Source organism: Zea mays, chromosome 9 (genome assembly GCF_902167145.1).
Source record: "Zea mays cultivar B73 chromosome 9, Zm-B73-REFERENCE-NAM-5.0, whole genome shotgun sequence".
NCBI classification, from domain to species: domain Eukaryota; kingdom Viridiplantae; phylum Streptophyta; class Magnoliopsida; order Poales; family Poaceae; genus Zea; species Zea mays.
Genome location: NC_050104.1, coordinates 96,744,850 through 96,757,423, shown reverse-complemented (window position 1 = coordinate 96,757,423; position 12,574 = coordinate 96,744,850). Strand labels below are relative to the sequence as shown.

Here is a 12,574-nt window from a genome sequence, read left to right as displayed (position 1 = left end):
TAGCCAACACTAATTACTCAACCACAAACCCTAATCGACATCCACACAGGTCCCCATCACCTAGGTGTGCGTAGTGACTAGAAGAGTTGTGATCTATGGCATCGAGCTCTGTGATCACCCCCAACGGGCTCGGGATCCGAGCCACCTAAGGTGCTACTTGAGGAGGTGATCCACCACCAACCGGTGATGGTGAACAATAACCTCGCCAGAACACGTAGGGAGGTGGTGGAGGAGGAGGAGGCATGTCTACGATGCAAGATGCCAACGTCATCACTACCACAATGAACAACAATGAAGGTATGTTAATCTACACCTGTCAGTAAATTACATCTACTCATCATCGAGGTTTTCCCAATACAAATTGGTATTATTGGGGCTTAGGAATTGATCCTAGGCACCATAGAATCTAACAATATTCTCATACCAAATCTATCTCGAGACATAAATATCGATATTATTTTCTATAAACTAGATCATACTTTTAAAATTTTGACTCATCTCAAAGGTAGAATTACTCACTCCGTCCTAAAGTAGATGCATAGTACACTTTTTGAGAAGTCAAATTCTGTTAAATCTGACTAGTTATCTAGAAAGTAGTATTAATATTTATATCACCAGATAAGTTTTTACAAAATACATTTTAGGGCCTATATAATTATGCTTATTACATATCATGACCTTTAGTACTTTTGTAAACATAATTAGTGAACCTTAAAAGAGTTTAACCTCTCTACATTTTTTTGAATGAAAGAAGTCATTCTTTTTTGGGCTAACGGAAAACATGTGGAATTGCAAAAAATAAGCCTTTGATTTCTTGATGTATTGTCTCTTTATTTAAACATAGCATAACATATATATATAAGAACACATGCAAAGGTGATCGACAGGGAAATTAGACTTAGAAATATCCTAAGTACCTAAAACAAACATCAAAACTGTCTGAGCTACTTTTTTGAATACTTCCCACACATTTTCGTGACTTGGCCTAAAATAACTTTTGTTCCTATGAAATTCTCTATGACTTTTATTTAGGGCCCATAGCCATGTAAGTATTATAGCTAGGGTTTTCTATTTAGTCAAACAAAACTATTTCTAGCGCATATCAAGTAAATTGTCACATAGAATCTTAATTAGGCAAATTGTCCAACATGAATATCACACCAAATGATATCCTACCTGATCCTAGATATGTTTAGAGACTAACTAATACTCTTCCCAACATGGTTCATTGTGACCCACAATGCAACAAGCATAATTAAACATTTTTAATTAGTAAATCACACATTAACCAAACAAACCCCACATGTGATAATGATGCCACATGTAACACCTTGTCATATGCCTATTCCATGGGTCGTGACACCACTAAAATCGAGCCCAACATATGGCCTAGTTAAGTATCAGCTATACAAATGGTGGGAAAGGCAGACAGAAAATATTCAAAATACTATTGGTCGACTCTTCCTCATTGAAGGTGGTGTGATTCCGGTGAGCATCGCCTGGTATTCCTCACGTCGCCGGAGTTCTCATCGTCGGCGGCCATGGGGTTATCACAGATGGTATCAGAGGCACCGTTTCTGGGAGTGTGTTTGGTCGAGTCCGATTCGGTGGCTGCACCAATCCATGGACAAGTCACGTCAGTGGCACAATCCGAGGATCGCTGGTCGCAGCTGTAGAGTCGGTTGGATCATTTATGCCTTCGCATGGAGTCCGTGGTCACCACGCAACAACTTGTGGCAGCATAAATCGGTGATGCATCCAAGCTACTGGAGCAGCTATCGGGGGTGATTCCAGACGGTTAGAGATGACGCACGATGAGGGTAGCTTCCCCAAGGCTACTGTTGTGCCTTCATCAACACTGCAACTCCTTACTTCTAGAGCCATTACTGGATCAGGTGGCGTATCGTCTAGAGATCTCTTCATCCTTCAACCTACCCCCAAGGTCCATGGATGCAAGTGTGGCGACTACTACACAAGCTTTGATAAGAATGACGACATCTTCGATGAGCAGTCCATCTTTGATGAGGGGCATGTGTTCGATGAGGAGCCTCTTATCGATTTGGAGCCGAGTGGCTTCGACATCTATGTGTCCTTCAATTGTTCATCGTATTACCTGAGCCATGTCGTTGACGTTATGCCATCAAAGGTTGCTACCTGGGACGATGTGCATCCTGCTGCTATGATTTGGTATGGAGATTCGTTGGATGGACATGGCTTGCAGGGTGTTTTGTTGGACAAGTTAGTTGAGATGCCATTTCAAGATGAGCAGTTGAGGTTGAATCCAGTGGGGTCAAATGGAGCTGCAGATGAAGTGTTCGATGAATTGCCTGAAGATGTGATTTGTGATGAAAACATGATACATTACTTCAATTTACCTGATGATTTGCGGCAACAATTAGCTAATGGTCAAGTGCTCCATGAAAGGTCTAACAATGTGGTTTGGGATGAAGAGTGCTTGCAACACTTTAATTCACATGATGGTTTGTTGTGGCAACCAGTGCAAGGTGATGGGTTGATAAGCAACTTTGTTAGGTGTCCTGCTCAAGAAGAAATGGATGAAATGTCATGCTCGAGATAGATTTTATCAAACTGTGATATACATGGTTAATGGTTGCAACAGCTAGTCATGGGTACACATGAAGTATTTTATGAAATCACCTTTGCTGATATGATTTGGGTCGACGATTTCTTACTTGTATAGGGCTTGCAAAGAATTTCATTGGAGCATTTAATTGATGGTGGATTATACTTGGTTGTTGATGATTTTGAGCCATTGATAGTGTTGGACATTAGTGACAAGAAATTTGATAAGGGCCCAGCCACTCCAAACTTGGTTCTTGAAGAGATGAAATAAAACACCCTAAACAAAACTTATGATAAGCTTCTGATAGATGTTTTGTTTGATGTAATTCCTCTAGAGGATGAGAATGAGATCACGAGCAGAGTTTATTAATGTTCTAGGACAACGGTCAATTATGGATATGGAGTTGATGGTGTTGAATATTTATGTGCATGCAGTTTCTCTTGACGATTTTCTAGCTATGATGTTTCTAGAGGTTGAGTGAGACTTTATTGTTGTTCTAAAATCCACTTTAGAACAACATGCAGATGAACTACAAAGAAGCCTTACATCAACACAGGTCATATGGAAGACGGAGCATAATCGAATACATCTATTCTTACAACTTGTTACAATTGAGATGCAATCCAAGGAAATTTACACATAAGATGCACATGTTGTTCTCAGTAAAATTTTTGGATTCTTGACATGGTTGGTTGCAGGCAAAATTAGACATATAGTGTTGAGAATGATATGGATGTCCTCATGCCTCACTAGGGACAAGAAGCCATCATCAGCTTGTTGTCCACCAATTTTGTCAACCTCAATAAGGTTGTAATACCATCTGCTTCAATATGTGCTCAATATTTGTTCTCTGGCAGTGAGACTATTTTAGCTTGTTTGGAGATTTCTAAAATTAAAGGAGATGATGTGGTTTTTGTGCTTAAGTAAACAACTATTTTAGCTGGTTCAGTATTCACATTACATTGCTCCCAGGTTCACATTGATTTACCCAAATTATCTGAAGAGACATGGATGTTATCACAACATGGATTGCTTCAAACAAAATTGACTTCTTGCTCCTCTCTTACGCTAGAGTTTCTGATCTCATTATGGGAATTAATATAATTCAAGCAATGCTAATGAAACTGCAAGTGTGGAGGCTTTGTGATTTTGGTCTAGGACTACCTGCTCAGCAACTTGCGATGCTCAAAGTGAAAAGAAAACAATGGGATCTAGGTATTGTCAGCTCTATTATGTATACAACATCGAATATGATCTTATTCAGAAGAGTGCTTATACACAGTGTTGCTTGGGGACAAGCAACATTTCATCGAGGCGGTAATCTAACACCTGATCATATGCCTCTTCCATGGGCCATGACACCACTAAAATTGAGCCCAACATATGGCCCAGTTAAGTATCAGCTATACAAGGCAACTGAGAAGGATGGGAAAGGCAGACAGGAAATATTTGGAATACTATTGGTCGACTCTTCCTCATTAAAGGCGGCGTGATTCCGATGAGCATCGCCTGGTATTCCTCACCGTCGGCAGCCATGGGGTTATCACACCACATTGTTAATATCATTCTAGGTTGGTTTAATGAACATGCACCACTCACTTGCAGTATAGTTAACATAACTTTAGGTGTCTCGACAAAAACTCATAAACCACATCAAATGACAAGCATTCTAGGGTTGATATTCCTACCATGGATACTTATGATGATGCTCAATTTGTGCATAAGGTATGCCTATGCATGCTTAACACTAGGGGTGTTACCGTCGGCCCCACTTTCTTAACCTTGAGTTTGTTAGCCCCCACAAACTTAACTTATTAAGTTCGTCAAAATAAGTCATCGGTTATGTTCTTTGGTAAACCAACAAACTTAATTTAAATTTGTCGACTTATGCGATTAAGTTCGGCGATTTTTTCACCCACGTTCTTCGACCAGTTTTTTGTAGTGTATACAGCCCTATGAAATTGCAATGGACAACTAAGTGGATTTTGGTGTATTAATGATGAGCAATTTAGGATCTAGAAAGTTATATTAGCAATTGTTGTTGTTGTTAAGCACAAATGAAGATTTGTTGGAATCAAGTATAAGAAATAAGAACCCTCAATTTCTATTCCAAACAAAGGCTTCAAACTCAAATGATGACAACTTCTATTTTTCAAAATCGAGTTTAGGAAAATCATGCTACAAAGAGGGGTGCAACTCTCACAATAGATAATGCTCAAGTGCTTAATACGACATCTAAAATAAACAAAGAGACACACAAGCACCTCGTTGCACGCTTAGATAGTATTTGGAAAGTTTGCCATGTTGGAAGTTCTGACTTGCGCAAAACTCCAAGGTGTTATGTTGAGAGAACCTTGTTTGGTTTTGATAATTGAGTGATAACTTAGATGGACTAATACATGTTCATATTGATATACATAGGGTCTAGTCCATATGTAGTGTAGGGAAAATAAATTGAGGCCCATTGGATTAAGTGTTTTGGTGTTTGGTGATTAATATAACCATTTGGACTCATTATATTTGCTAGTGTTTATAAATATAATTCAAAGGATGAACGTGAACTTGGACGAAGGCAACATGATGATCGAGAAGATCAACACCTCAAAGTAATACATTAGAATACTCATTAAAGATCTATGAAGATCATGCAAGAGTTTAATACACAAGAAGAAAGAATCCTCGACGAACAAATTATGAAGAGAGAAGAAAATAGGCTGCTGAGCAACACAACATGTGTCCGGTAGTGCACTAGATAAATTACTAGACAAGAGCAGTGCTATACTAAAAATGGGGTTTGATATTAGAGTACATTGGATATGCAAGTGTGCACTAAATGTCACACTGGGTATGGCACCAATAGAAGTATGCAATGTGTACACGAAGGATTACATCGTACCGAACATATCAAGTGATGCACCCAACTCCGCACCAAATAGGGTTCAGAGATGTTGTAAATGCAATCGAGCGAGGTTACAACACACCAGCGACTACGGTGTTGCACTAAACACTACACCAGCTATCCCAAGCGCAATGGTCGGCAATGGCTAGTACATGTGGAACACTTATCGAACGTGTTCGGTGCACAAACCAGAGTATCTAGTGCCCTCGCAGAAGTCCGCATGGTTCCAATGGTTAGTGACATAGGGATGCTATATATATGCTATTTGTCACCCTAGGTGAAGCTTCAATCAACTGGTAATTACTAAACGATCTTCAGTAATTATCGATAATGACTAAGTTATATTCAGTCATTGCTGAAAATTATTGAGTGTTCTTCAATAATTATCGGCTAGGTGAAGCTTCACCTAGGATGACGAATAGCGCTGCTCCATCGGCCATTTGAGAGGTATGGGAGCTGAGAAACAATACTATAGTTCTTATAGTTCTAAACACCCAACTGCTCACAGAATCATTCGATAATTAGCGTAGGTTAACCCCTAGTTAGAAGTGAGAATAGACACCCTCAAAACCTTGATTTTTTCGCACACCATTGTAGACACCCTCAAAACCTTGATTTTTTCGCACACCATTGTATCCCTTGACATTTGCGCGTATCATTGTAGTTGTACCAAGAGGGACTATAGTCTTGTGAGATGATACAACATGCATTTTTTGTATGGCCGCCACTATATACTGGAGGAAAGAATACTATTTCAACTGAAATCTTGATAGTGGAGACAATAGGAAATATTTTAGAGAGACTGGAACTAGAACACCACTTGCGCATGGAGAAGATCTGAGGCTTTCTACGATTTCACCTCACCAAGAGCTTGGCTCTTGCGTGGGGCGAGGACGGTTAAAATTTTGTGCACTTAATAGATATCTTAATAAAAATATCGGCGTGTCTACGAGTGTTTGTATTTGTATTGCATTTAAGCTTCCACATTTATATGGTTACATGAACTGAAATATAATTTTGTAAAAAATATGTAGCATCCCTTCGAAATGTATATTAGACCGTCTTCAACAGTTCACCTATATCATCATCCAAAATATTGTTTTACATTATAGATTGTACTGTTCGTAGAGTAGAGTTTAAATATAACGATGAAAAGCTTGAGATAGCCTTAGCTGAAAAATCATATTTCAAATTTCTTTGTCAAGTCCATCGCGACATGTTCCTTCAAAAGCTAGTGCATTATTCTCCTAAACCAACATTTCCTGCTTATCTGTACATACTCATGCATCGAGGAAATTGACAGAAAGAACGGGCAAAGCATATCCTGAATTTGATCTTGCATATATAGTTCCCCCGCTTTTTTTCTATTTTACATTTATGAGCGAAAGTTAGGTTCCTTTTAACTATACATACATGTCAGCTGCACATACACTACTCTGCGCGCCACTTTCTGTGAAGCGTTTCTGAAACAACCTGTTTACTTTGAAACCCTTTTAGCTCTCATCTCTGTAAGACTTTCTACCGGCAGTGCAAGAGCGCTGAAGCAGGTGACACCGTGAACAGAAGAGAACAGGAAGAGATCACAAACAGCTATCCACTCTTCTGGCTTCTTCATACGCATGTGATTCATGCAATGCCCAATCTATCTTTTGGTGTTGTACTGATGTTAGCCTTGTACCTGAATTGCTTTGATGTGAATCCTGTAATAATTGTTTGTATGTGATACTGATAACATTTAAGCAGTAGTGGGACCAGCTGCTACATTAGGATGGCTACTGCTGCTTGATGTGAGCTCCTTCTCGACTTCAGCAAACAGTTCCTTCAATCCATTCGAGGTATTGGAAATAATGCTCTTGGTGACCTTCTTCTGCTGCTTGGTGCTCTTTAACCAGGCAATCCCCAGCAAAACCAGCACACTACAGGTGTTTGGCTTCGAAGGTACGTTCGTGATACAGTACTTCATCTGGAGCTGTACGATCACACGAACCATATCTCAAAGCGAGTCCAAGAAAAGTTCCAAGAACAGATGGTGGTGGATGGAGGAGGAGGGCCTTACATTGAAGTGGTCTGCGAGCAGAACACCTTGGAGGGTCATCACCTTCTCGATGGCCCAGCCATCCTGGTTCACCAAGCTGTACTTCTGCTCGGTGGTGGCCGCTTCTCCTCCGTGCCGAGATAGGTTCTTGTCGAGCTTGTAGCTCGTCTGCCGCTGCTGTATGTTGCACCCTACGAGCTCCCACTGCGTGGCAGTGTAGTCTATGCAGCCGGCCTTCTGCATCATCTTGTGCTCCAGGGGGCCTCCTGAAAACATCTCCATCAAGGACTCGACCTGCAGGGCGCAGGTATTCATTCCTATGGGCGCTCAAAACGGATTATGTGCTTTGCGACACCATTTGCAATGTAAAAAAAACAAAAAAAAAGCAGCACTCACATCAACAGAAAGAACTGATGAGAATATTTCAGACATTTTAACGTCCGCGTTAGTGAACAAGGTTCCGGCTTCTTCAGGCAGCAGTTCTTTCACTTCGTCTTTTTCAGTCGCCTCCCCCTTCTGTTCGGGGCTGAGCGCTCGGATTTTCCAGATTGCTGTGATTATCCTGTGAGACAGAGGTCAAGAGCCTAAGTACCAGTTCTAGACATATTTGTCTCATCAGATCTTTAAACAGGGAAGAAACTGAATCTACCTGTAAGCATCGTTGAAGGAAACGAAAGATTGGAAAACAAACTTGAGCCTTCCATGATGATCTGTTCCCTTGGCACCATGCTTTGCCTCCAACCCTCTATCCTTCCGAAGGATGATCATCAGAGACGGGCTACCGATGGACAGTGTAGCAGGGATGACCTGGATGTCGTCGACGTCCTCCCACAGAAAGAAGAACTTGGTCTTGTGCCCAAATATGTTGGAATAAAACCCAACTATTCTCGGGGAGAAAAAGAGGCGGCCCTGCATCACATGAAACGGGACAGGTTTTTAGTGCCAACACAACGGGGGGTTGGACACCGGCAGGAGCCAAACGAACCATCAACCTGAAGCGGCATCTTCCGTTTGAGATGGCAGGTGAAATCGTCGATGAGGAACTCTTCCAGAGGGAGGGCGAACAGCTTCCGGAATGCAACGTTTGTTTGGGCTGACCGCAAATTTATCTGCACACATGTCCTACACTGCTGTGAGCGGCTGAAGACGGGAGTACGCCCGCCGATCAGCTTTCTCAGCACAGAAAGAACTGTGGTAAATCCCTTACCTTCTTGCCGACTTCTTTCCCCATCTTTGCTAGGTAGTTCATGACGACTTCGGTGCCCCTCGAGTTGTTCAAGAATATTCTCAAGTGCAGCCTAGGGTTGCTCGCTTGGTCACACTTCCCACTGACAGGAAGCCATATGTCAGTCAGTTCTGACAGATTGTTCTTCAGAAAGTTGACTTCTGTGTGGCCAATGACGCACTGTCCGCTCGAGTCATAGATCGCAACGTCCATCCTTGACGGAGGATCGTCCATGGCATCAAACTCGAATATCTCTAGAAAAAGGCAAACATCAAATTAAAAGCTCCATTTTGGATCACTGCACAGTTGACAACAGAGGGAAAGGTGAAAGTAATTAACTAACCGTTCCATTTTGGATCGGACGTCTGAAACTTAATCGAGCTCGTTTTCCTCTTGGCATTGCATGTGAAAACAACGTAGATATCAAAGAGGTCAGATGAGCCAGTAGCTATGATGCCAGTGCCTTCTATAAGCGCTACGGTCAACAGCCAACCGTCCCCGTGAGCTTTGACCCCATGATCACTGCCTGATACAGGGAACCAAGTCAATACAAACAGCTAGCTATATTCATCAGCCAATTAAAGTTGGACGATTTCATAAAGAACAAAGAAGGGCCTTGTTAATTACCTCTCTGTTTCCACGCACTCAAGAAGCGCCGTGTTACCTTGACGATGTTCTGTCCCTGAAGGATCAAAACCGCGCAGACCACAACCTCCCCGATGGAGTCCGGAAGGTCGAGGCCAAAATACTCGAGCCCGTGCATCACGTCGGGCTTGGACAGATGAAGGTGCGCTATGACGTAGAGCGCTATGGCGACGGAGAAAATGAACGTGAAGTTCCCGAGGAAGCGGACGACCAGCCGCCAGCACGATTCCTTCTGCGCGTGCAGCGAAGCCAGAATCTTCTCCTTGTTGGAGTTGGCGTCGTCAAGCTCGGCCGTCTTGAGCTTCTGGGACAGCACCTCGGAGAACTGGGCGAAACCTTCGGCCATGCCTTGCTTGGCGCCACTCTCGATCATCCCTTTGATCATCGTGCTCTGGACGAAGTTCACCCTCCAGCTCACGGTGAGGTGGCACGTCTGCTCTTCGGACGGGAGCTGGGGACCCGGCGTGACGCAGTACAGTATCTCCACCTTGAAGCAGTTCCCGCAGGGGACGTCGGGAGTGCTGACGACGGAGAACACCGCGTACGAGTTCCCGGCCGCTTTCAGGTACTTCTGCTCTTCCGTGGCTTTCACGGCCTTCACCAGCTTGCTTGCGGCCTTCGTGTAGCTCAGTGTCCTCTGCACGAAGCTCTCGCTGCTGTCGAGCTTCCACGGCTCGATCTGGAACCCGCTCGTTCCTTGGAGCTCCGCCACTGCTGGCCAGAAGTCTGAGCTCGCCGAGAACAGGAGAGAGTTGAGCTCGGTGGGAGCGGCGACGTAGGACTCGTCGACCAGCGTGCCACCAGGCAAGGCGGCCGGCATTTCGCTGCCTTGGTCTTTTGACTCCATGACTTTGAGCAGCTCGTCGAGGCTTGGCTCAGGTACCGTGACTCTCTCGGGGATCTCACGGTCTTCTGATGAGCTCGCGTTTGGCTCTTGCAGCTGACGGTCGACGACTGGATGGTCGGTGGTGTCCGATGCGACAGAATGCTGCACCTGCTGCACGGTGGCGTTCTCGGGTTTCCTGAAGAAGTAGCGGGACAGGACCTCCACCACTGACGACGGGGTTGGCATCGCGTCGGTGTCTGCGGCTGCTGCTGGTCCACCAGGGTCAGGGGCTGCTAAGTCCTCCACGCTGCTCCGGTCTGGCTGCTCCAGAATGCTGGAAGGGAATCGCTCGAAGCTGCTGCGAGACGCTCGTTCGATGCTGGGGACGGCTGATAGGTCGATGCAGCTATATGTTGTCGACAGCGTTTTGTGCTCGATGGTGCTGTCTGAACTGGACGCCAGGTCGTCTGATGCAGGATGGGGAACGCTCTGTGATTCTTCGGATACGTGGGTTCTTGTGGACAACGATACGTGCAGACAAACTTCTCCTGAAAATTTAGCAAGCAAATCTAGGTCATGGATCAAGACGAAAAATCACTAGTATTTGATTTGCATCGTACTCCACTCCACGTGGATAATGTTGCGGGAAGAAAGAAGGAGAGGTTGAGAAAGCGCGCAACTGCGATGATACCGCGGCATTTCTTCTTGGACTTTTTGCTCTTGGGCTGGAGCTGGTACCACTGGGTGCCGAGGGAGAGGTCGTCGGTCTCCATGACCTGGGACAGCGGCAGGCGGACCTGACCCAGCAGGTCGTTGCTAAAGTACTTGTCCTCGTTGAGCACGGACACGACCAGCTCCTCGGCGACGTTGCCCACGAGGAAGCTGAACTCCTCGTCCCAGGCGGGCGACAGGCTGCGCTTCACCACGGCCGTCTTGGCGCGCCGCTTGCCCAGCTTGAGCTTCACGAAGGGGTCGCTGGAGCCGTTGAGGTGCACGGCGGGGAGGCCACGCGCCTCCACCACGCGCACCAGCAGCTTCATCGGCGTAACCCGCAGCGCGCTCTCCGTCGCCGCCTCCACGGACGTAGTGCTGTTCCTCCCCGGTTTCGTCATGGACGGGAGCGACATCGCCGCGGCGGCGGCCGCCGCCTCCGACACCGTCGACGCGCTCCTCGCCGCCGACTTGGTCATGCATGCGATGCGAGGGTCCCGGCCGGCGGCGGTGATGAACGGATCGGTCAAGGAAGAGCGACGGTGATAGAGCGAATCGATCAAGAAAGAGCGGGAGAGAGGTTGGACGGTTTTGAGCTATTGCTTCCTCCCCCGCTGTGGTTCGTGCAGCATGGGCTGGGCTGTTTCAGGTTTCTAAACATAGGCATAGGCGTGGGGACAAAATGTTCAGGTTTCTAAACATTTGCATAGGGAGAAAAAAAAACGCTGGGATTCCTATGTACGAGGATGGGCAAGCTCCGTGCCGCATGGGCTGCTTCAGGTTCAGGTTACCAACATAGGCACATTCCAAACATAGCCAAAAACTGAAGACGAATGAACCAAACCAATCAAAGAAGCGACCCCCACGTGACATGGCCACTTTCATATCAAGAAAGAAGCAAAAAGCCAAAAACCAGCCATATCAGGCCTCAGTGGGAAGCGCGCTCAGAAGAAACGGGTGCAAGCTATCCACGTGACAGCAGGCGCTCCGACTCCGAAGACATAGGTGGGAAGCAAGCTATCCCCCTTGGCAGACGCTCCAAGACATAGGTGTGAAGCAAGGTACCCACGTGGCAGGCGCTTCCAAGTGATATTCTAGGGATCAGCAAGAGGTTCCCTGCTTTTATACAGAGAGATATCTTTCTATTTTTACAGTAGAATAGTAGTATTTCTTTTAGCTTTTAGTTTTATATCTATATTTAAATAGATAGTAATAATGAATATAGACACATATATAAAATACATATATTACATATGGACAAGTATAATAGGAGTTCTGCTGGGCTTCCAATAGTTAAAGTAAGCCCAGCAACCACCCCTGCAACCTGGTTCAATCCGGCGCGCCGACTCAAACAGGCTGTTGGGTGCCCCACGCCTATGCGCGTAAAAAAAGAAATACATGCATGAGTCAAACACGTTCCCTTGCATGCGCGTAAATTTATGAAACAGATGTGTGGTGGTTTCTATTTTTAAATGTTTTATTTTTCTCCATAAATATAGGATTGCTGCAACAGCCATGCAGCTAGACTCGTACGAACCATTTTATGATATATATATCGATACTAAATATGCTACACTGTGTAGATAATTATGCAATTCGGTATACTACGTAAAAATCTGTTACCCGCTGCATGCGCACAAATTTATGAT

At 44.7% G+C, this 12,574-nt stretch overlaps 1 protein-coding gene across 1 annotated transcript; it reads right to left on the bottom strand.

The window, feature by feature from the left end:
- Nucleotides 1-6,656: 6,656 nt before the first annotated feature.
- Nucleotides 6,657-11,949, bottom strand: LOC103638703 (C2 and GRAM domain-containing protein). Its single transcript, XM_008661542.2, has 9 exons — nt 10,906-11,949; nt 9,371-10,762; nt 9,087-9,269; nt 8,726-8,997; nt 8,511-8,627; nt 8,168-8,427; nt 7,915-8,080; nt 7,540-7,812; nt 6,657-7,452 (listed from the first exon to the last, which is right to left on the bottom strand). The coding sequence occupies exons 1-9, from the start codon at nt 11,402-11,404 to the stop codon at nt 7,219-7,221; spliced, it is 3,396 nt and encodes a 1,131-aa protein (XP_008659764.1). The 5' UTR covers nt 11,405-11,949; the 3' UTR covers nt 6,657-7,218.
- Between the last annotated feature and the right edge of the window lie 625 nt (nt 11,950-12,574).